This window comes from Barbus barbus (assembly GCF_936440315.1).
Source record: "Barbus barbus genome assembly, chromosome: 15".
Lineage (NCBI taxonomy): Eukaryota > Metazoa > Chordata > Actinopteri > Cypriniformes > Cyprinidae > Barbus > Barbus barbus.
Window position 1 is genome coordinate 5,485,177 of NC_136743.1, and position 24,289 is coordinate 5,509,465.

At 35.8% G+C, this 24,289-nt stretch overlaps 2 protein-coding genes across 9 annotated transcripts in view; one reads left to right on the top strand and one right to left on the bottom strand.

Annotated features, from left to right (window-relative positions):
* The window catches only part of LOC306881030 (muscleblind-like protein 1), a 68,749-nt gene extending 61,613 nt beyond the window's left edge, over nucleotides 1-7,136 (bottom strand). For all 8 annotated transcript variants that reach the window (XM_079434906.1, XM_079434886.1, XM_079434900.1 and 5 more), the window contains exon 1: nucleotides 7,086-7,136. The gene's annotated coding sequence lies outside the window, so the exon portion shown is untranslated. The remainder of the gene's footprint in view (nucleotides 1-7,085) is intronic.
* A 64-nt stretch (nucleotides 7,137-7,200) lies between these two features.
* cul3a (cullin 3a) lies at nucleotides 7,201-22,739 on the top strand. The gene is made up of 16 exons (XM_079435354.1): nucleotides 7,201-7,427; nucleotides 13,180-13,377; nucleotides 13,877-13,990; nucleotides 14,397-14,557; nucleotides 14,699-14,813; nucleotides 15,040-15,268; nucleotides 17,446-17,591; nucleotides 17,819-17,995; nucleotides 18,887-19,057; nucleotides 19,144-19,251; nucleotides 19,413-19,537; nucleotides 19,717-19,813; nucleotides 20,548-20,682; nucleotides 20,767-20,953; nucleotides 21,914-22,059; nucleotides 22,141-22,739. The coding sequence occupies exons 1-16, from the start codon at nucleotides 7,344-7,346 to the stop codon at nucleotides 22,270-22,272; spliced, it is 2,325 nt and encodes a 774-aa protein (XP_079291480.1). The 5' UTR covers nucleotides 7,201-7,343; the 3' UTR covers nucleotides 22,273-22,739.
* The last annotated feature ends 1,550 nt before the right edge of the window (nucleotides 22,740-24,289 follow it).

The following is a 24,289-nucleotide window of genomic DNA, read 5'->3' on the forward strand; positions in this document are numbered from 1 at the left end:
ACCCAGAAACCAATATGCTGACCTGAAGAACCCAATGCAATGCAATGCAACAAACCAATGTCCAACAGACCATAACTCAACAACATTACAAAACAAACAGCTCAAGATCAGCCTTTTCCTAATGAGGTGATCTTAAAATGTACTTTTAAAGTATACACAGAATAAAATAGATATCTATTGTGTTTTCTGTCAAGAGAAATGGTATTTTTATTCGGACAGAGTTGTTTTTGGCAAATGAATGTGTAAACTGTGGGTGATAAATTACAGCTCTTCTTTAAATAATATGCTTAACTCAAACCAGGTTTTTATTTAGAATTGCTTATATATAATATGACTTGATAAGCATGCACAGCAGCCCTAAAAATATTTAGACACTTACATGTATGCTGTACACTTAAAAATAATAATAATAATAATAAGACCCAAGGAATAATTCACTTTAAAAAATGTTGTCATCATTTACTCACCCTCATGTTGGTCCAAACCTGTTTCTTTCTTATGTTGAATACAAAAGAAGATATTTCGAAGAACCAAACAGTTGTTGGTCACCATTGACTTCCATAAGGAAAGAAATACTATGGAAGTCAATGGGGATCATCAACTGTTTGATTACCAGCATTCTTCAAAATATCTTCTTTTATGTGAGTGTGAGTAAATGATGACAGAATTTGAATTTTTGGGTGAACTACTCCTGATGCATATTTGTCAGTCATATCCAAATTAAACAGGTTCGAAATTTTAAATGACATGGGTAATAAACAATGTTTTTTTAATACACGATAATTAGGTTTCTATTTATCATCAATGAATGCCATTTGTTTCCATCTCATACATTTTTATTTTATACAACCTTTATCTCCCATATCAAAGAATACCTTTTTTTCTCTAGATACTCTGTATTGCAAACAGCTCTCAGTATTTTGACTAATTGTGCAAAAAAAAAAAAAAAAATTTTTTTTTATTTTATGATTATTACACAAATAAAACAGCATTTCTGGTGCGAATCAGATCCACTCTGAGTCTGAACTGAATGCTGAGTTTGGATTTAGCTGTGAGTTCTGTCTGATATTATTGCTTGCTTGCAGAATCAAGTGGAGTGATGCACCAGGACGGCCCGTCAGTCACATGGACAGCCCCACTATTGACAAAGCTGACAAATGAACAAGCCTCACAGAAATAAAATCAGGTGTTTCTACAAGGAGAACCATTTCACATGGATCAAAGGCCACAGATTCAGCAAAAGAGGGATTTGAGAGAGAGAGAGCGAGAATGAGGTGTGGGGAAGCGATGTAGTCCGGTGCGGGACTGCTCTCTTTGATTTCGCCTGATGGATGATTGATTATTTGTGGAAATTCACAGATGGTCTTCGAGTTCAAGCTAACTGGGACGGTCGCCTGGATCCCAAATCTAATTTGTTTCCTAATCCCAGGGTCATAAAACTGACCGCTGTTTACATGAAATAATGTGAATTTAAACTAACACTGACTCTCTCTGTCTTTTGTTATATCTAAATGTCTTTAAGTAGTTTGAAGCAGACTTACTTTTTCAGTAATGTGACTACATTTCAACTGTCAAATCTTTACTTAAACATTCGATTAAAAAAACAACAATTCTCAAAAGATGTATTTTGAGAAAGCTACACATCTATTGAGAATTAAATAAGTTAGTAGTAAATATTTCATAGGTTCTTAGAGCTTTTCACACTAATTCATGTAAAATATTATTTTAGTATCAGAGTTTAGTATCTCTTGTAGGTTTTTGTTAATATTTCGAATTAGTTTTTATATATATATATATATATATATATATATATATATATATATATATATATATATTCCATTTTAATTTGAGCAATTTTGTTGCACATTTTAGTCATTTTTTAAGTTTTTTAAACGTCTTTGGTTTTTATTCATTTTATTACAGTTTAAGTTTTAAATATTTAAGTACATCAACTTAACTAGATGAAAAAGAGAAACTTGACAACCATATAAAATAAAATAAAACAAATAAAGGTTCTTATATCTTTATATATTTCATTTTATTTCAAGCAACAAAAATGTATTTTTCTTGATTCTGAATGTAAGACTGAATGGTTAATGGCTTTTCATGCATCTTGCATTAGGGTTAAGTTACAGTCTAAAGATTGGGCCATTGCACGGACATCTGAGAACTAAAATATCTGCCATGCTATTACAAATTGAGGGAAATGTATATTTAGGCTGCTTAAATTCAGGCAATTTCCATTATTCAGGATGCACAAGTTTTTTATGTGTACTCAGCTGTATAGACTGCTTTGTTTTCAGATTTTGAATTTACCCACCCCTAAATGTCACTTAAAATAAACCAGCTGTGATTGGTCAGACAACCTTTCCTGTCTAAGCTGTTGGTTCTCAGCCCAAATAAGCTGCTATTTTGACAAGACATTCAGAGAAAAATCAAGTTTGTGTTCGTAATGTTTTATCAAAAGCAATCATTTTTCTACATACATTTTGATAAAATATTGGGCCCTTCCATTATATGGACATCTGACACCTTGCTACCACACCAGTGCAAATTTGGTGACATTTAAAATGAAAAGCACATTAAAGCACTTAGGAGCATTCATAAGAAGAAAAAAGACGCCTGCTGGCACATTCCTTCATTAGCAGCTGATGTTGTTTGCCGCTGACCCCTGCATAGAAATGCTGATGCACTCAAAGCCCTATATTTAGACTTTATTAGCAATATTAAATTCCACCTCAGATGCTTTCACCATAACATCTGGAAATAGTTCACAGCCACAATTAGCGTCATAGTCATATGCATAAAACAGATAAATAACCTTACACTAATTTCTCCAAAGGCAGGCCATAATTAACGAAGCACTCATTTAAAACGGGACAGAAATCATTATGAATTATGAATTATAAATGAGTCGTAATTAATAAATCAGTGCAGTGAATATATGTGCACAGATTCTTTCTACTTTTGTTGACGATTTCTTGCAAAAAATGCACTTTTAGAGGTACTTCATACTGACATCCTGACAATGTAAAAACCAAGTAATAATTGGTGTGATAAATAATGCATTGCAAATGAGATCACTGCACTAAACCAACTTACTTTTCCCCATGATGCCAAAGTGAAACAATAACAGAGCTGTGAGCGATGATAGCTTGAGGGGATTGTTAAGCCATGAATGATATTTATTTAAGTTACAGACTGAGCATTTGGACAGGTTTATCTTTTTTTTCCCATCACTAAGACTGTGTTAATCTCACCTGCGGTGCTATTATATTGTTTTCAAACTGACAAATTGTTCATAGTCATTCATAATCGCCCGCTATCTTGGGGTTAATCTTCTTTTTGAGCATTTTATGAAGGCAAACGAGCTGATCTTCCATCCAGAAATGTAAGACTCCAGTATCATGGTCAGTTACGCAGCAAGTCAAGCGCCACAACCAACTCCAAAAATACACATAGCTGACCAATGTGCATTTGAATATCTAGACATGACCGCATGAAAATCCCCTTCTGCTGACACATTTATCAGTCCGTACAGACGCCCATGCAGCCACACCCCATCGCTCTCTTGCCTTGTCTTGTCTCTGTTTCATTTGTGTCCTAACTCTTGAGCAACACACACTTTTTGCACCTGGGTGTGAGGTTTCCAACAGCATCACTCCAAAATGCAGCCTGACTCTTGAAATGTTAGCTGGGTTCAATGCACGTTAGTACAGAAAGTACGCCTACATTGATTTTCTCAACTGATATGATATTTAATTTTTAACTAAAATTTAATTTAATGTCATTTTCAAATGCTGTAATTGCACTCGTGTCAGGGTGTGCAAGTAAGTGTTATTAAGACTCTCAATTTCACCTCAGTAAATCAACTGTTTGTGCATGTGTTAGTGGAGAAACTGTTTTTGCGCCAACACATACCAAAGAAGAAATATATATATATTTAATTATATCAAATAGCCGCCTAGCATTTAAGGTATCCAACCATTTGGCAATAACATTGCATACTTGTCAGGGTATGATTAAACTGCTATACTGCCACCTGCTGGTTGCGATCGGCATTTACAATACATTACCGTTTCTGTCCTGAAATGCACCTTTAGTCTTTAGCATTATCATTAACAAGCATTCAAACAGTCTGTGCTGAATGTTTAATTTTTAATTAACATGCAAATAAACCTAAACATGATTCAACAATCCTGATTTGAACTATTAGAAGTGAACTGCGTATCAATATGGAGGTCCAAACCTGCAAAAATGTAAAATAAATAAATGCAGCAATAAAAAAAGTAAATGAAAAATAAAAAATAAAGTTTAAAAAATAAAAATAAAGTTAAAATAAATTTCAATTTAAAAATAAAAGTAATACATTTTTTTTTTTTTTTACTGTATCTGGTTTATCAAGTCATTTATTTACTTATAATTTCTGCAGGTTCCTCTCAAAAGATGATCTTTTGTTTATTCTTCATCCCTCGTCATCCTGCATTCCTTCCTCAGCAACTCATAACAACATGTAAATATTTGAAAAATATATACTGTATGTGTGTGTATATTATATATACATACATAATAAATATACACAGCACACACATATATATTATGTAAACAAAAACTTTTTCGCGATTAATCATTTGACAGCTCTAATTCAACCAAAAATGTATGTGCAGGAGACAACAAAAAAAAAATATTTTGAAGAATGTTTTGGTTAACACTGAAATTCATTATGTAGACAAAAACATAATATTTCTTTCTTAAAGTATCTTCTATGCTTCACAGAAGAAAGAATGTCATACAGGTTTGGAACGACAGTGATAAATGATGACAGTGTTTAACATTTTAGGTGAACAATCCCTTTAATGTTTCAGTTCAGAAACCTGCATTAGACTAACTTTAATATATTTAGCTAAGCTAATTTACTTCTGCCTATGCCTTGCGTCAGTGACTATTCAAATGTTTTGTTTTTGCATGATGCATATTTATTAGACTAGCAATAACAGCAGATAAACTGCAGCTGATTAACTATACTAAAGAGATGCATTACTAAGCAACAAATATCAAATGTTTCAAAGTATTTTCATAAGCAGAGCTCTCTCTTACAAGGATCATTAAATAAGCAAAACAACAGACAAAGGATGCAAATATTCAATAAAATCAAGCCTTCAGATTTAGCACACAAACTGCCACTGAGGTAAACGTCACCTTCGTTTCCTAAACCGTCAGAGCAGTGTGAGATCAGATCCTTTCAATGCACCAGATGTAGCCATAATGCACCAGAAAGCCCACCACACACCAGCTATTAGTGGACAGGAGCCAATGTTTAGGAAGCCGTGTTTGCCAGCAGGCAAATTTGGCCATTCTTTCCAAGAGGGATTTTTACTGAACACGGCAACCTCGCTTTAATGGCTCATCTAAAGGACGTTGTCTTATTACAGTAAAAGTGTTTCCAATTCTATACAGGGGCACAGCATCCCATGCAGATCACAGGATGAATACCCCCTGCTGGCCTAACTAACACCTCAACCCGAAACAACAACAGTAGCTTCAAGGGGAAACCAGGCAAAAACAACAGGGTGCACAGTACAATCAATGTAAATTAAAAGGGTTTTAAAAAATAGCCTATAATTTTTCCCACACACACAGACTGAACTGCATAAGCACCCAAAACACACTTATGGATTCTGTCCAGCATTGTTTCAATTCACTACTCACAATCCAACTTCCTACGTCTGTGTCCATGTCCAATCGGATACAGCTGGTGCGGGCAGGACCTGCAGGGTGAAGACTGTTTATTTTACTTTGTACTACACTTCAGTGGTTTGTTCTTTATTATCCATTTTATATAAAACATTTCTCCAGAATACTCTAACTGTGTACAATGTTCCTATTGTGTTACATTTGTAAAACATGACTGAATGTGCCAAACCAACCTATAGTCAATGTGGTATCAAGTGCATTGCCTCCCAGACAACCAACAGTTCAAATGTATGAATTTTATCGCATTATGTAAAATATCAAACTTAAGGCATCTTTACACAGCCAAGTTAAGGCGGCTCTGTGTCTGCTCCAAATTCAGCGTAAAGATGCAATGCTGCATCAAAGCCCGACTAAATTATGTGTCTGTTTAAACCCACCTTAGTATCAAAGTATACAGTTGTAATTTGTGGGTAATTGCATTTTTGCCACCTCTAAGCAGCACTGTCTGTTTAAAAACACCTAAATGCCACATTAGAAGCGCTTCTGTGCCACCTTTGCGGTGTAAATTTGGCATCACTAGAACTAGAACTTCTTAGAAATAGCACTTTTCTTAGCAATTTGTCAATTTACTTTTAACAAACTTGTCGAAAGGTGATTTTTTTGTGATGTTTGACCAAAAAGAGTATTAAAAGTATACAACAAATATATCTAAAGGTATTTTACACAGCCAGATTAAGGTGGCTCTGAGCCAGCTCAAAATTCACTAAAAAAATCCAGACTTATATTATACCTGTTCTGACACAACTCAGCTCCTAGTATCAAAGTATACTAAGGTAACTGCTGTGTAAATGCATTTATGCCACATCTGAGCAGCATTAAACAGCCTGTACAATGACACCAAAATGCCACTTCAGAAGTGGTTCTGTGCCGCCTTTGCAGTGTCAATTTGGCATAAATGTGTAAAATGTTTTGCTTAAAATGTGTTTGTGCTCCATTTCATTAAAATAAAGGCAACTAGGTTTGATATTCAGCTAATATCATGCAAATATATTGATATATTTTAAGTGCTGGTTAATTAAGTGTCCCAAAACGTTTTGGGCCACTGTATGCCTTCTGTAAATCTATATAATAACGTGCTACTTATTTTTGTCTTATTATATCTGATTCAAAACAAGGAATATCCTGTTAATATCGACATTAACCCACCAGTTATTGCTTGTAGAGGTTTCTCATTTGTAAGACGCTACGGATAAAAGCGTCTTCTAAATAACTAAATATAAAGGTTAAATACAAACAATACTAGTTAGGAAACAAGGTTTAAGAAAGACTCCCATATAATGGGTTTTAGATGTCATTATCAAACTTCATGACACTGTTTTAAACTACGATACCGGTGAATCCATGAAAGTTGTTCTTTCCTCAGCGCCAGACTGCTGTTCACCACATGTCAGCCCCAGCTGGAAGTGTTCTCGCGATATTGGGTGCATTACTGTTACCACAATCATCACTCTCGCGAGATGTTATCCAGTCGTCCGCCATCGCTGTAGAGACAGAGGGAGAGAGTAAGCTACAGGGACTCAAACCTGGGGGGGAAAGAGGGCGATATTTGTCCGTGTTTCCCCTCAACACACCCACCCTAACATCTGGTAATGGCATCACTCCCTAACCCAAACATGTCCAACCTTAAACCCGGCACCAAGAAGGATACCAAGATGCGGATCCGCGCCTTTCCCGTGAGTATCAGCCGAGATGAGCGCGCCTCAGGCGGTCGCGGCTAGAACTCAAGAGCCGGGGATCGGGCAAAGCAGCAGGCCAAAGCGGGTTTAGATGTTTTGAGGCTGATTTTGAGAGATTTGCAGAGACTACAGACTAGGAAATGCGTTTAATCTTGATAATAATAGCGCCAAGGATTTAAAGATGTTGATATGTCACCGTTATTAGAAAGATGAGTGATTTGAAGTGTTGAAACAGCCAGTGTAGAAAGTGTTCAAAACTCAATGATTCTTACGGACAGAGGCTTTATGTTTTTGACCGTGAAGCTGTAAATATGTACAGCATTGTAGCTCCTGCAGAGACCGCGGAGTCTTTCTTTTTGATCTGCTGGATTTCTTTCAGTGTTTTGGTCTGGTTTTGGGTCTTATGTTGTCAGTCTGGCCCGTTGGTGTTTTGTTGCCACTCATATTGTTGATGTTGTGTGTTTTTGTTGTAACTGAGTGTTGTCTGTGGTGTTGATGGTTAATTGTGTTATTGTTATTGTCATTGTGCATAGGTTGTGTTGTCTGGTTAATTTAGTTTCTTGTCATTGGTTGGTGTTGTGTGTTTTGTTGACACTCAGGCTGATGTTGTGTAGATCAGTGGTTTTCAGTCTTTTAGATGCCAGGACCCCCAAATATGATCATCTTTGTGTGAAGCACCCCTTTCTAAAATCTGAAATGCAGTTATACATTTTCATGTATAAAGACTGAATGAATATTGTTTGGAAAGTATTTAGTTTATATTTCATGGTGTTTTTCTCAGTATTTACTGATAGATGTGTTATTTACTTACATTATTATTATTTTTTTTATTTATGTGAATGTATTTTTTTCATGTAAGTCTAATTTATTTATTTATTGTAATTGTTTTTATCATTTTATTTTAGTCGATTTTTTCTCCAAAACTGTATTATGTTAATGTCATTTTTTATTGATTAATGTAAATTGAATTTTTATTTATTTTAATAACATTTTATTTTTATTATTTTGTTATTTATCTTTTATTTATTTTTACATTTCTCTCTAAAACTTTTAGTAATTATTTATGTAAATAATTGTTTATTCAAATATATCTAATTTATAATTTTTTATTATTTATTTTAGTATTTTTTTTTGTTTGTTTTTCTAAAGCTTTTTACAAACCCCCAGCACTCTCTTGTTGCCCCCTGTTGTTCCCCGGACCCCATTTTGAAAACCTCTGGTATAGTCGGTTGTCAGGTGTCATGGGTGTTGCTTAGTGTTGTGTAGATTATCACACTGATGATTGAGGTCCTCAGCAGCTGTGTTTTTGTCTTTCACTGTCACTGCAGCACACTTTGCATCAGTATGACGTGCATCTCTCTGCAACATTCTGCAATTTTCTGTTCTTTTATTAGTTCCACTCACTCAGAACAAATTATGTGCATAGCAGGACTGTTGGTGATGCTCTGATGGAATGAACTAGGTCAGAATAACTTGATAATATGCAGAGAAGTGAAAATGTATCCATGTGGTTATTTTCTGTTAGCGCATTAGAAATATTCTTCTCTTGAGATCTAGAAACCCCCTGACACCTGTCAGCGTGTCCACAGGACTCAGTAAATGACGTTTTGGTTCAGATAAGTGGTTATAAGATAAGATATCGCTCTCGTTCAGACACTGCATTTACTTTGGATTGGACATGTCTCGCCCGTCAGAGGAATTCATTAGAAATCTCACAACTGCCTTAACTTCTTCGTCATATTACCCTCTCAATAAGTGGCCTGTGTTCTCATCTGATACACCCCACATGCTCTCAGCTCTCATCTGCATTCAAACTGTTTGTCAAGTTTTCTTTAGCTTTTCATTGTGCCTTGAAACATGAACATGCAGTTCATTATTAAAGATCAGACAGATAGTAATTTTGTGACCTGGATGAGTTTTTTCACTTGTTGACCTGACCTTCGGTCCCATTGGGTCACTGTTCCAGGATTCATCATTTTACAGAAACACTGCTATTCTGCCATTAAAACAAAAAGAAAAAAAGAAAGTAGTACTTTTATTAAGCAAGGATGCAATAAATCGATCAAAAATAACAGTTAAGTTAAGTTACATGTTTCTTTTACTTTGTTAAAAACACTTAAATCTTGAAAAAAGTGTATCATGGTTTCCACAAAAATGTTAAGTAGCACAACTGATTTCAACATTGATAATAATAAGAAATTTTTCTTGAGCACCAATCAGCAGCATATTAGAATGATTTCTTACACTTAAGACTGGAGTAACGGTCGATAATTCAGCTTTGTCAACATGGGAATAAATAAAAATATATTAGTTAAAATGGTTCTATAGTTCACAAATATTACTGTTTTTACTGTATCTTTGTTCACAAAATCAAGCCTTGGTAAGCATAAGAGACGTCTTCTAAAAACATTGAAAAATCTTATCAACCGTGAAATTTTGAGCATTAATGTAAGATTAATGAGTTTTCTAACTCGTTTTTTAACTGAAGTTGCAGACTTAAAAGAATAGAAGTGGTTTTAGTGTTCCTGTAGCTTAAAAAGTGGAGCGACCCTGTGTTCAATTCACAGTGAATGCATGAGCTGATAAAATGTACACTGTGTAAATGTGTCTGGCAAATGTTAAATGTGCTCATATCAGGGTTAAGGGTAAATAAAGGTATGTCTGTTCAAAGACTGTCTCGCTGGACTTTCTTCATTAGTGACTTTGCATGGACATGACCTGAGCCTACAAAAACCCAGTTTGGAAACCCACTTACTTGCTTGACACACATGAACACGTTTTGCTTCAGGGATTCCTGTTCATGGAAAAACTGGTTCCTTTTTGTGTTAGCTTAACTTTTTTGAAAGTCAGCGTTCTTCTGCAGGATCCAGTGATTGCCAAACCAAGTGTGATTTAGGTAGCCTTTCAGCAAAGTGAGAAGTAGACGTTCACATTCACACCCATACCGATTTTACCCATCCAAATGGCTTTAATCCACAGACTAGACTGCACAGGTATATGAGTCTCAAGACCTGTCTGTCTTAAGGCTTAGCAGCCAGAGAGAGACAGACAGGTGAGAGCGAGGCGTTCTCTGTAGATTCAGAGATTGTGTGTTAATTTATCACAGGAGCTGTGTTACTAACACCGTGACAAGCATTATAATTAAATTAGCTGTGCTGAAGTGTTGTTTTGACTTGAATAATTAGTCACATCTTTTTAAAAATGTAATTCACACATTTGATTAGCCATCAGACCTGTTCTTTGCGCGATTAGCTCTGCTGAGTCAAGCTTATCAAGAGCTCTGGAGTTGGGCTGAAGGTTTGGTCGTAAAGGAAGATTGATTTTGTTGGCCCAGTATCTGCCAAGGGTTGAGCATATGAGCAAGTGATCTGCAGTCCTGTTGGCACATTAAATGCACATTAGAACGTTGTAAGTAAGTTGTTTTACTTTTAACGAGCCCGGAACCCAGCCTACAGTTTCCTGTGCTGAATAAAGTCAATACGGTCGTTGTATAAGGTTGTGATGTGTGCAGAGAGCAAAGTGAGTCTCAGGGTCTAAAAACTTGAGGTGATATACAATACAGTTCAAAAGGATGGGGTCAGTAAGAGTTTTTTCAGTAGATACGCATTAAATTGCCCAAAAGTAACAGTAATGAAATGTATGGTTTTACAAAAGATTTATATAGACTTGGTCGGCATTGCTGGGAACGCCCACAAAAAACGTCATATCTGTTGAGGCCGTGGGGGAAAACAAACCATTCGAATTAATGCGCGGAGACTGTATTAGGTGCTTGATCTTTACTCTTAGTTATGATTTCGATTAATTATTGCTTGGTGCAATGCCAAAAAGTTGCTGTGTGGCGTTCTGTACCTCTAATAAGTTGAAAAAAACAAACAAAACAAAAAACCCGATCTGAAGATATATACAATCTGAGCGGGTAGTACACAACATCAGAACTCCGACAGCAGTTATTATGGATATTCAACGTATGAAACATATCAAGCTTAATATTCATATTTATATGCACTCCAGATAGGCTACACTTTTTAACCGTCAATGACCTGTCATTAGTCCCGTCCCGCCTGCCGCAGCCCAGTTCTGATGGGGCTTACAGCAACCCTCCTTCACGTCAAATAAATGTCATTCCCTGATATTTTGTGATGTAAATGTCATAATCTATTAAAACATTTCTTTCATATTATTATACACAATCCCTTACGAAAATGAACAGTGGTATTACTATAGTAATAGAAGGCTATAGTAGGCTAACCGTGTTTTTATTACACAGTTTTACTACAAATACCATGGTTAAACTATGGTTAGTGTAGCAAAACATGTTTAATTTGTTTTTACCATGGTTTACCTATAGTAACCATGTTTTTTTGTTGTAACCACGGTTAATTTTCGTAAGGGATGTTTTCGTTATTTTATATCTTTTTATTTTACGGCGTGTATTTGTAAAAATGATTAGGCTATATATTTAGCACACACCACATAATGCTGTGCATTTCAAGGCACTTCAGACCTTTAATTTTACCTATGTTTTGTCAATGTTAAAATAATTTTTAATATATCAATAAAAAAAGTATGGCAGGCGTTTACTCTAGTCTTTATCACTTTATTAAAATTAAACAAAACGACAAATGATTACTTTCACAAACCATCACATATAGGCTTGTTAGTAAGCTGTTTCTTGCCTGGAGACTCAATCAGGTAACAAAAAGTGTCGGGAAACGACAGCTCTGGCCATTCCGTTGGGTCATTTGGCCAGTCACAGATACCGTACGGACAGTCCGACCCAATACGGCTCAGTTTTTTGACGTATCTTGCTCTGTCGAGCGGTAGAAATGATTTTATGTAGACCATTCTGGGTCAACACCATGCTTTTCCGATGAGGGGAAAAGGATTGTTTGACGCCGACTCCGCCCACACAGCTATGACGCGACACCGACTAAGTCTATTTCAAATAAATGCTGTTCTTTTAAACTTTCTATTCATCAAAAATTCCACAAAGGTTTCCACAAATATTTTGCATACATTTCATCATTGTTTAAAAAAATAATAACTGTTTCTTGAGCAGCACATCAACATATTAGAATCATTTCTGATGGATCATGTGACACTGAATACTGGAGTAATGATGCTGAAAATTCATCCATCACAGAAATGACATTTACATTTCAAAAATATATTCACAAACAAATTTTTTTTAATCAAATAAATGTTTTGATCAAATACAGACAAAAAAATCTTACCAAAACTCAAACTTTTGAATGATAGTGTACAGTGTATATTATTTAATTTTATGACTAAAACGTACTTGCCGATACTATAAAAGTTTTGGCCATTACATCTAGTTAATTAATGTTACGCCAATGTCATATCAGTGTTTTGCCAACTTTATAAATCTATGCTGTGTTTTGGCTAATATTTACACACATTTTGCAAGCTAAAACCAGACATCAAAATATTATAAAATGTAAATTTAAATCATATGTACATTTAAATGATAAAGCAACATTATAATATTTAAGTGTAATACTATGAAAGATTTACAGTTAGTTTTTAGTACTTTTGCAGCCAGAAAGAGTATGCAGCTTTAATTGAAAAATATATATTTAAATTTATAGTCCAATTAGAATGATAATTTAAATAAAAAAAACAATATTGGTCAATGCTGTTAAGGCGCATCTCTCCTGGAACTTTTTGTATCTTAGTGTCATAAGTGTTTCTATGTTTTATTAATTTGGTGATTTGTGTGTTTTTGTAGATGACCATGGATGAGAAGTATGTGAATAACATCTGGGATCTTCTGAAGAACGCCATTCAGGAGATCCAGCGGAAGAACAACAGTGGGCTGAGCTTCGAGGAGCTCTACAGGAACGCCTACACCATGGTGCTGCACAAACATGGGGAGAAGCTCTACACGGGCCTCAGAGAGGTGGTCACCGAACACCTCATCAACAAAGTATGAGCTCCTGTCTCACTCTGAGATCTTTCCTGTAAGGCTTTAGAGAAAACATATGAGGTCCTAGAGATCTGCATTCAACTTTTGAGTGTTTAAGTCAGTCAGACTTTAAATGTAGTTCAATAAGCAGTGAGCCACAAGAGACTGTGTGTTACAGAGATTTCACCTCGGCTTACTGCTTAAAAAGATCTGCTTAATGAATTTGATGGTGTGTGATGTGAATTTAAATTGAACAGATTGAATTGAGAAGATCTGAAGGACACTGTCTCACATCTTCACTACATATATATTTATGTATAGCTTAATGAAGACCCTGGGGTTTTATCTCTGGTGCTGGCTGTTAATGATGTCAGTTCTGGAGACGAAGCAGATGGCGGAAACCTGCCCGTCCCAGTGGAGTTGTTCACAGGGTGATGTCATTGTACACTCAGGTGGATGAAACCCATGTGCTTGAGCTGCTCTCATAACAGCTTTCATTTTTTCCCCCCCCTGTCTTCAGGTACGAGAAGACGTGCTTCACTCGTTAAATAACAATTTCCTGCAGACGCTAAACCAAGCGTGGAATGATCATCAGACCGCCATGGTCATGATTAGAGACATTTTGATGTACATGGTAAGTTGTTTAGACTTCCTTTGGTGGGATGTAACTATTATAAATATTGAATTGTAACTTCACAGGTGTTTTAAAGGGATAGTTCACAAACACATAAAAAAAAACTCACACTCTCTTTGGAACACAAATTAAGATATTTTTGATGAATTCTGAGAGCTCTCTGACCCTCCCATAGACAGCAAGGATCCTTAAACGATCAAGGCTCAGAAACGTAGCAAGGAGATCGCTAAATTAATCCCAAAAAATTGAAAATCCAATAAATAATAGATATGATAGAACCTTGTTTCTGTTTTTTTGTGATAAATTACACAATTTATTTGGAAATGTGACTTGGGAAAGGAATTGGGATACAACAAAGCCTGGATTTGAATCTGCATGAAAAAAAATTCTTTCTTTGTCTATCTAGGACCGTGTGTATGTTCAACAGAATAATGTGGAGAATGTCTACAATCTGGGCTTGATCATCTTCAGAGATCAGGTTGTGCGATATGGCTGCATCAGAGATCATCTCAGACAAACTCTACTGGACATGATCGCTCGAGAGCGCAGGGGAGAGGTGGTGGACAGGTGTGTGCGTTCTGTCATTCCATCTCTCTTCAGAGTGTTTTAGTTAAAGAATGAAAGCTAGGAGCTGTAAGTGTATTGACATATACACTGTTGTAGAGGAATGGATTTTTATCTTGTTTGTGCTGTCGTGTTTTATGGCAGAGGGGCCATCAGGAATGCCTGTCAGATGCTGATGGTTTTGGGGTTAGAAGGTCGGTCCGTCTACGAGGAGGATTTTGAAATCCCATTTTTAGACATGTCTGCTGAGTTCTTCCAGGTGGGAGCTGCTTTCATGCTGCTTTATCTCTGTTTGCTTATCATTTTGGATATAACAAAAGATTTCCAGATCTACCAAGATTTTTTTCCCAGTAAAAAAAGACTAAGAAGAACAAATTCACTACATGTCTGAAAAAAAAAAATTGCACATTTATGTTTGATTAGCTGTGTTGACCAGTGTGTTATTTATAATGTCTCTGTTTTTGTGTTTGTGTGTGTCTTTGCAGATGGAAAGTCAGAAGTTCCTAGCGGAGAATAGTGCCAGCGTCTACATCAAGAAAGTGGAGGCTCGGATAAACGAGGAGATTGAACGAGTGATGCACTGCCTGGATAAATCGACAGAGGAGCCCATTGTGAAGGTGGTGGAGAGAGAGCTCATCTCCAAACACATGAAGACCATCGTAGAGATGGAGAACTCGGGACTGGTCCACATGCTCAAGAATGGAAAGACAGAAGGTGAGCAGCTGTTTATGTTTTGATCTGTCATCTATCTCTAAGGGTGTATTCACACCAGGAAAGTCCGCTAGTTCACTTGCTTTGGTCCGGACCAAATACAATGTTGTTGTTTTTTGTCCTTTTTGCAAGTGAACCAGAAATTGTAAAAAAATAAATTGCACGTGTGCTAAGGTCATCCATTCATTGGACAGAAATTCTCTTGCAGATCAAACAGGAAGTGCGAAAATAGGCTAATCATGGAGATCTTTCGTAGTGCAATTTTTATTCTTTTACTGATTTGGCATTTTCAGATACTAACGCAATATGAAGAAACTAATGAGCATCATATGAGGCAATGTCATACGATGTTGTAATAACGATTTGCCTAAAATAAAATCTATAGATATAAAATACTTAAAGCATGTCACAATGTTAGTTTAAACAACTAATCTTGATAAATGTGCGCTATTAGGCACACTGAATGTCTGTTTGAATACTGGATTCTGATTGGCTGGCAGGTATGCAGTAAAACTGTGTAATGCGCAGGTATTTCCAAGTCAGTCTAATCACCGTTCCATATTAATGCATTACTTTAATTGATGTGCACAAACCCACACTTATCACTCGCGCGCACACAGAGAGTGAGTTCGAAGATCGCTGATTGTGCTGCACACACACAAACACTTGCTGTCAACGCTTCCCCGCGATTTTTATTAATAAAATAGCCTAGATACTAGATCGCTACATTATATTCCCCAGCAACGAGGTGATAAAATTGCTGTTTTTGAAGTAATTGTACAGAGAGATGCGCAGACGCAGCAATCAGGTACACACAACTGTCATCTCTTTCTCTCTCTCTCTCTCAAACAATCGATCAATAATTAATAAATACATGCTATAATTCATTCAAATAAATGTAATCTTACCGCACTATTTCATCTCTGTATGATTTGAAGCAGGAAGAATGCTAGAGTTAACGTGCCGTAACTGACGAAAATTTTTACCCATTCGGTCAAATATTGCGCTTCAAAGAGCAATACTAGTTTTAACTTGTCTATAACTTGGCAAATGACCATGGAATAAGCGGGAAAATCAACGGCTAGCCGTTCATTAAAGGATTTTAAATGCACTTTGCGTCAGGCGGTTCTTTGCCTCCACGTCGTGCATTTAAAATGCTTTAATGCATTGATTATCCCTTACATATCCAATCGTTTGTGCGGAGAGTGGAAGCTGAAGCACGCTTCAGGACATCAGTGGAAACAAATTAAATACGCTGTCATTTTTGCTCATAAAGGTAAGAGTAATGCATCGTTCGGAACTGTAAAGGGTCTTATTTTTATTTGTGTGCATTCAGAATATCAACAAAACGTGTTTTTGCAAAATGAATAAAACAGACAGGACGCGCTTGCAGCGTCGGTCTTGAGCAGGAGCGCTTCACAAAAATGAACCGAAAATCAGCTAATATTTTCCTTACAGACATGATGAATATATCTATAGAAAGCTTTAAATGACTAAAAAATGAAATAATTCAAATCCAACACAAAAACTCTTTCATTATGTAATCCAAGATGCATTTCTTTCTAAAGGCGCGTTCAATGATGAGATAGCGAGTTAGGATCATCAATTTCATCTTTGCGACACTGACTCAGAAAACACTAGTTTATGAATAGATAATTAAAAAATTTCCTTACTATTTCCTCCCAAAATATACAGTACATGGCAACTTTTGCGGCAAGCTTTAGCCTATTTAGCATCTCGCTAGCATAGGTGTGCGCCATGGTCACGAAAACTCATCATTTGCATGCATTTTTAAGCATTGTGGTTTAAACGCAAGAAACAACACTACATGTGCAAGCTGTCTGTTTCTGAGTGTGATTTCTGCAATTGGGTCGGATCGAGGTCGGGTCATATTCACACCTTAAACAAACCGTACCAGAGTTCGTTTGGAAGCGAACCGAGACCACCTCTTTAGCTGTGTCTCGGTACGGTTGTTTGATCCGCACCCGAGTGCGATTGCTGTATTCACACCTGCCCAAAAGATCCTCACCAAGAGAGGAAACGAAGTTGAGTTTGATCCAATCGAACCAAACAAGGCCGGTGTGAATACACCCTAAGTGTCAGTAATTAGGCTTTCTGATTTCCTCTCTTGCTTTGTATTTCATTCAGTTTCTCTCATCTTTTTTCACATTCTTTGTCAGACCTGGCGTGCATGTATAAACTGTTTGGTCGGGTTCCTAACGGATTGAAGACGATGTGTGAGTGCATGAGCTGGTACCTCAGAGAGCAGGGTAAAGCTCTGGTGTCGGAGGAAGGAGAGGGCAAGAACCCAGTTGACTACATTCAGGTACACATTCACCAACACGAGGACTTGAAGTAGTAAAAGAAGGAACAGCACAGACAATTAATTCAAAATAACAGGACTGGGTGAGTCAGATCCTGAAAAAAACAAAGGAACAAATCTGCTAAGGTTTAGGAGTTCAGACTTGTAAAAATGTGCAAATAGAGCAACCTCAACAAGCTGTAGGTTTGTCAGAAGTATTAAGGATGCTCTTTTTCTCCTGTATCATTTAGGGTTTGTTGGACTTGAAGTCGCGCTTCGACCGGTTCCTGCAGGAGTCCTTCAACAACGACAGGCTCTTCAAACAGACCATAGCTGGAGACTTTGAGTATTTCCTCAACCTCAACTCCAGATCACCCGAGTACCTCTCACTCTTCATCGACGACAAACTCAAGAAAGGAGTAAAGGGGGTAAGAGATTAGCCGTAGACCATCTTTAGCTCGTAACATGAAAACTCTGCCTACAAATTTGGTCAATTCTGTCTTCAGTATTGCCACAAAAAACACTATTGTGCTCAGTGGACATTTCTGTCCAGTGAAAGTGAAAAGATATGCATATGAGTTGTTATATAATTTAGTTATGGATTAATGGATGAATGAACACCCACATAAACAAACAACACTTCACTAAAACTATTAAAAATCATTTTTATTAATTGAAATAAAGCTGAAATAAAATAAAAATATTTGATTAAAAATATAGACTTAAAGAACTTTAAATGAAAATGGAAAATGTTGGCTTGATAACAAACTGAAATAAAGTAAGTTCATGTTAAAGTTCTAAAATTACTGAAACTAAAACTGAAATAAAATTTAAAATATTTGCCAAAAAAGGACAAAAGCACACAACAAAAGTCTTAGAATTTAGAAAAAGAAAAAAAAAGAAAACTAAAAATGAGAAAATCAAAGCTAATTGAAAAATCTTACTGTAAACGAATTTTACGGTAAAACTTTACAATAACGTTCCATTTGTTAACATTAGTTTACATGAACCAAAAAATACTTCTACATATCTACTAATGCATTATAAAAAAAAAAAAATCAAAGGTTGTGTCTTTTTAATATCACTTAATGGGCCTGAGCTAACATGAATTAGCAATAAACAGTTTAACTAATGTTAACGAAGATGAATAAATACTATAACAAATGTTGATCATTGTTAGTTAATGTTTGCTAATGTGTTAACTAATGCTAACTAATGGGAGCTTATTGTAAAGTGTTACCATAAATGCTATAATAGTATAGAAATAATACCGAAACAAAGTTATTTATTACTAATCTCTTAGTTGTGTTTGCAATCAGCTGACAGAACAGGAGGTGGAGTCCATCCTGGACAAGGCCATGGTGCTGTTCAGGTTCATGCAGGAGAAGGACGTGTTTGAGCGTTACTACAAACAGCACCTGGCCAGAAGACTCTTAACCAATAAGAGCGTTTCAGATGACTCCGAGAAAAATATGATCTCCAAACTAAAGGTGAACATCATATCCTTCATTACTCTCATTCACTTTATTCCTCTGTATGTCTAATGTTTTGTTCTTTCTCTCTCTCTCTCTGTCAGACGGAGTGCGGTTGTCAGTTCACCTCTAAACTGGAGGGCATGTTTAGGGACATGAGCATCTCTAATACCACTATGGATGAATTCCGCCACCACCTGCAGACATCACAGGTGCAGACATAGACACACACACATAACGCACTATAACTACTGCAACCTAAGGGCTTATTTACACCAAGTCCATGTTTACAGTAAAATAGCATTGAAACGATGCCTCCATTTGAATTCTTTCACACCAAATGCAAACTGTGTGGTTTGTCTTAATGTTGCAGGTGTCACTCTGTGGTGTTGATCTCACAGTAAGAGTTCTGACAACAGGTTACTGGCCCACACAGTCAGCCACGCCAAAATGCAACATCCCGCCCTCCCCACGCCATGCCTTCGAGGTCTTCAGAAGGTGCCACTCAATGAAAATGAATTTATTAAAAGACCAGACTTTGTTCTCTTTTCAGTTAAACAGTATTTAGGAGAAGCCGATAATCTTAGTTTGACATACTATAATCCCTTATGAAATGTGTCTGTAAGTCAGATGTGTCTTCACTTGTAGCTTGGTTTCATGCGAGTTATGCTCTGCAGGTTTTATTTGGCTAAGCACAGCGGCAGGCAACTCACACTCCAGCACCACATGGGTTCTGCAGACCTCAACGCCACCTTCTATGGAGCCATCAAGAAGGTACAGATACCCATAGAAAAGAAAGAAAATGTAATAATTTATTACATAATATAAAACTAACAAAATAAATATTGCATTTCATGACACTTGCACTTTTAATACCAAATTCCAAAATATTAGAACTACTCTAACTACTGTAATATTTTAAATGTATCATAAAATATGAAATGTATGTATTTTATATATACTTAAATATTTAAAATATAATCATGTGTAAAGATAATGATAGAAATTGTAAAGATAATTAAATTGTAAACTTTGTTTTAAATGTAAATATATTTAGAGATATTAAAATACTGATGAAATTAGTAGTTTTGCAATTGCATTTCATGTAAGTTAAACACATTAATACCTATATACATAACTTTTTTTAATATATAAAAAAAATTATACTTGTTTAAAAATGTAAAACACATTTCATGTATTTAAATATTTAAAATATATAATGCATAAATTAAACGGCAGGATGCAAGAATCAACAATATGCTGTGCCGAGTAGCTCCGCCCACAGTGTAATATCATTGGTCTATATCATCCTCCTCATAACCGCATATTAAACATCAAATATGTTCTGATTGCTTGTGATTTTGTTGCTTTACACCGCATTTTTTTTCTTTCATTGAGGACTAAGCAACTTGTCATTGAACTCTTTCTCACATGTTGGTTGTTTGTAATAAATGGTTATAATTATTTATTAAATAAATGGTTAAATGACTCTCTCTTTCTCTCTGTAGGAGGATGGCTCTGATGTTGGTGTCGGTGGGGCTTTGCTAACAGGCTCAAACACACGGAAGCATATTCTGCAGGTGTCCACCTTCCAGATGACCATCCTCATGCTCTTCAACAACAGAGAGAAGTTTACCTTTGAGGTAAAGCCTCCTATCCACCTCTTCCTGATCTAAAACGCCAATCAGTTTGATCTCACCGATGTCAACCCTTCTTCAACCCCTTAGGAGATCCAGCAGGAGACAGACATCCCTGAGCGCGAGCTGGTCCGGGCCCTGCAGTCTCTAGCATGCGGGAAGCCCACCCAGAGAGTTCTCACAAAAGAGCCCAAGAGTAAAGAGATCGAGAGCGGCCATGTGTTTACAGTCAATGACCAGTTTACCTCCAAACTGCACAGAGTCAAAATACAAACAGGTATTGTGCTGCCACAAGAGGGCACTGTTGATTCAGATTGAAATGGCATGAATATCTGAAAGAAATCAGTTTAACATTGGATTTTTGTTAGCTTTAAGGTCGACTTTATGGTAGTTTACTCATAAAAGCAGAGATAATAATGTATATTTTTAAACCATACATACATTAAAATAGATCAAATACACATTTTGGGATTTGTCTGTTTAATTTTAGTAAAAAAAATTTTTGTAATTTTGTTATTTTAAAATATTTAAATGTTTTTTAAATATTTCTATTTAGCTTTTAAATATTACAAAAGCTAAATAGAAATATTTAACTTTTCAAATATTTTTTTATTTTTTTTAAATGTTTCTATTTAGTGTTAATTTATTTTTATTTAGGTTTTAGTAATTTTAGAACTTCAACTTATTTTATTTCAGTTAGTTGCCAAGGTAACATTTGTCATTTTAAGTTATGTCTAACATTTCTATTTTATTTTAGGCAGCAGCTATTTCCACTAAGTGCAAATAGTAATGGATTCTATTTAAACTAAGTAAAAATAGCAGCATTTTTTGCCACTGGAAGTCTAATGTTGACCAATCACACGTTGGTGGGCGGAGTTAGTGTAAATAGCTTCTGCCAACATAAATAGACACTCCCTTTATTTTATTCCAGCTTTACTTCAATTAATGAAAATTATTTTTAATCATTGTAGTTTTAGTGAATAATAACTACACTTTTGGCTCTGTTAATCCTATTTCATGCCTCAACTTAAACAGCAAAACTGTATTTGTCAAAGCAATTCCTTTGAAAAAACACTTTTTTTCTTGGAGATGAATTCTGAATTTATAAAATGTTAGATGAATCAAACTTTAATATTGAGATATTGTCCATGTACTAATACATCTGAAGTGATCTAAATGTAGACGTTTTTAAATTTAGAAAAGCGCTTTACAAACTCTTTGAATTCACCTCCTGCAGTTGTTGCTAAGCAAGGCGAGTCGGACCCTGAGCGCAAGGAGACGCGGCAGAAAGTAGACGATGACAGGAAACATGAAATCGAGGCTGCCATTGTACGCATCATGAAGTCCAGGAAGAAGATGCAGCACAACGTACTGGTAGCAGAGGTGAGCGTGTGTTCTTGGCGTGATGTTTTTCAAAAAGTGTATCTGCATATTTCTAATGATCATTTGGTTGTGTCCCGTCAGGTGACCCAGCAGTTGAGAGCGCGGTTCCTGCCAAGCCCTGTGGTCATTAAAAAGCGCATAGAAGGACTTATAGAAAGAGAATATTTGGCCCGGACACCGGAGGATCGTAAAGTCTACACATATGTTGCGTAGTGGATCACATGACTGCACAAGGAGACTAGCAAGCGACACAAAGACAGGAAAAATAAAAAGATTCTGAACTGCTTTTCACATGGACTGGGAAGTTCCTTTTAAACAAAAGATGATCTCTGGGTAACGGACTTCATTTAAAAGAAAAGCAAACCGAGAAATCATAAACCATACAATCGGGAAAATAATCAGGAAGCAAACTAAGAAATCCATAATTGTGTTGTAGATTATTTTTAATTAGATCACTCCCACTCTTATGAGAATCTCAGCTATGAATGGATCCAGCTTCAGTCTCTTCACCGTTTTACCCTCGTAGAGATCAAAATGAAAAGAATCCCTTGGGAAAATGTGAATGCACTGCACATGTTGTTGTTTTTTTTCAATACTGTATAAAAGGCAAAATTATTAAAAACCCTAACAAAACAGCAGGAAATAAGACAAAAAAATTCAATAAAAAAACGTTGATATTGAACCGTTTGCCGCTTTCTTGCAGAAGCCGTTGTGGTAACGTCGAGACACAGGGAGGCGGAGCGCGTCGATGTAATTTTATTCCTGGTTTATTAAACAAACGTAAACGTTCCACACTGTCCCAGGTGAGCGTGTCTCCCGAGGCACATCAAATAAAAAGCAGCCAAATGACTGGCAGAATTAGACACTACATCACTATCTCCAATTTCCTGCGATTAAAGCTGGAAAATGCCATTACTGCCAAGCTTGAATTATGTGCGGCCCTGGTCCAAACAGAATCAAATTGTTTTCAGAAATGGGCAGAGCAGATGAGTGCTGCACATGTGCACAGCGGGTAACCGCTTTGAAGAAAGAGTAACAACATCACTGAGACTCCCTGATGAAATAAAGTTTAGCTAAAAAACCAAAGCAGCAGGGAGCGAAATCCACAGCCTTGATTTCCTTCTGTATCAACAGCGTGAATACAGTGATACACCAGTATGTTGGCAAACTGATCAAATGATATTGGGTCTTTCTGAGATTATCAACATTATTGTTAGAGTAATAGAAGTTCCAGTTCCATAATCTACCTACAGCCTTTTCAGTATACTTGACTCACATTTATAATTTAAGTAGCTATTTTTAAAAACGGCATGAATTTTAGCAAATTTCTCTAGATTGAATTTCAAACAGGCTGACTTGTTTAAATAAGGGGGAGAATATATATATATATATATATATATATATCTACATTATATATATACACATACACAGTCATGGCCAAAAATATCGGCACCCTTGCAATTCTGTCAGAAAATGCAACACTTCTCTTAGAAAATTGTTCCAATTGCAAATGTTTTGGTATTCACATGCTTATTGTTTTTGTTTGCACTGCAGCACAAAAAAAACAAAAACAAGAATATATAAATAATATAATAATATAAAACTTGTTATTTTATATTGTAACAATATTTCACAATAGTACTATTTTTATTGTATTTTTGGTCAAATAAATGCAGCCTATATAAGCTTTGGGCATGTATATAATATTAATTATATAATAAGTTTAACATATTTAATAATATATTTAGTATCATATATAATATAAATGAATGCTTTAATTCATCGAGGAACCATTACAGTAAAGACATGTACGATGTTACCGAATATTTCTAGTTCAAACAAATACGACACAGTTTTACCACACAAATTATATTTTAAAATGTATTAAAATATTAAATATATATATATTGTAGCAGTATTTCACAATATTACTATTTTTTTATATCAAGATATCACACCAAACAATAGCACAATTTCCCAGTTTTTTAGGTCTTAAATTCTAAAACATTTGATACACTGTTCAAAATAAAGATTTCAGTCTTTGGTTGTTAAACATTGTATTTGTTCATAGTTAATGTGATGAACTACACCTGAGGGGAACTGACTTCACACATCTGCTAAAAATCACCTTGAGAGCAGCTGATTACAAGTCCTTATTGTGACAGCTTATTCATTCATGTTTGAGCAGATGAATTCTGAATCCTCTCGCCACAGGAGAGGAACGGAGCAT

Coding starts and splice junctions, on each gene's coding strand:
- cul3a (XM_079435354.1), top strand. CDS start 7,344: ATGGCATCACTCCCTAACCCAAACATGTCCAACCTTAAACCCGGCACC. Junction 17,592..17,818: donor ACCCAGTTGACTACATTCAG/GTACACATTCAC, acceptor TGTATCATTTAG/GGTTTGTTGGACTTGAAGTC. Junction 20,683..20,766: donor GAGAGAAGTTTACCTTTGAG/GTAAAGCCTCCT, acceptor TCAACCCCTTAG/GAGATCCAGCAGGAGACAGA.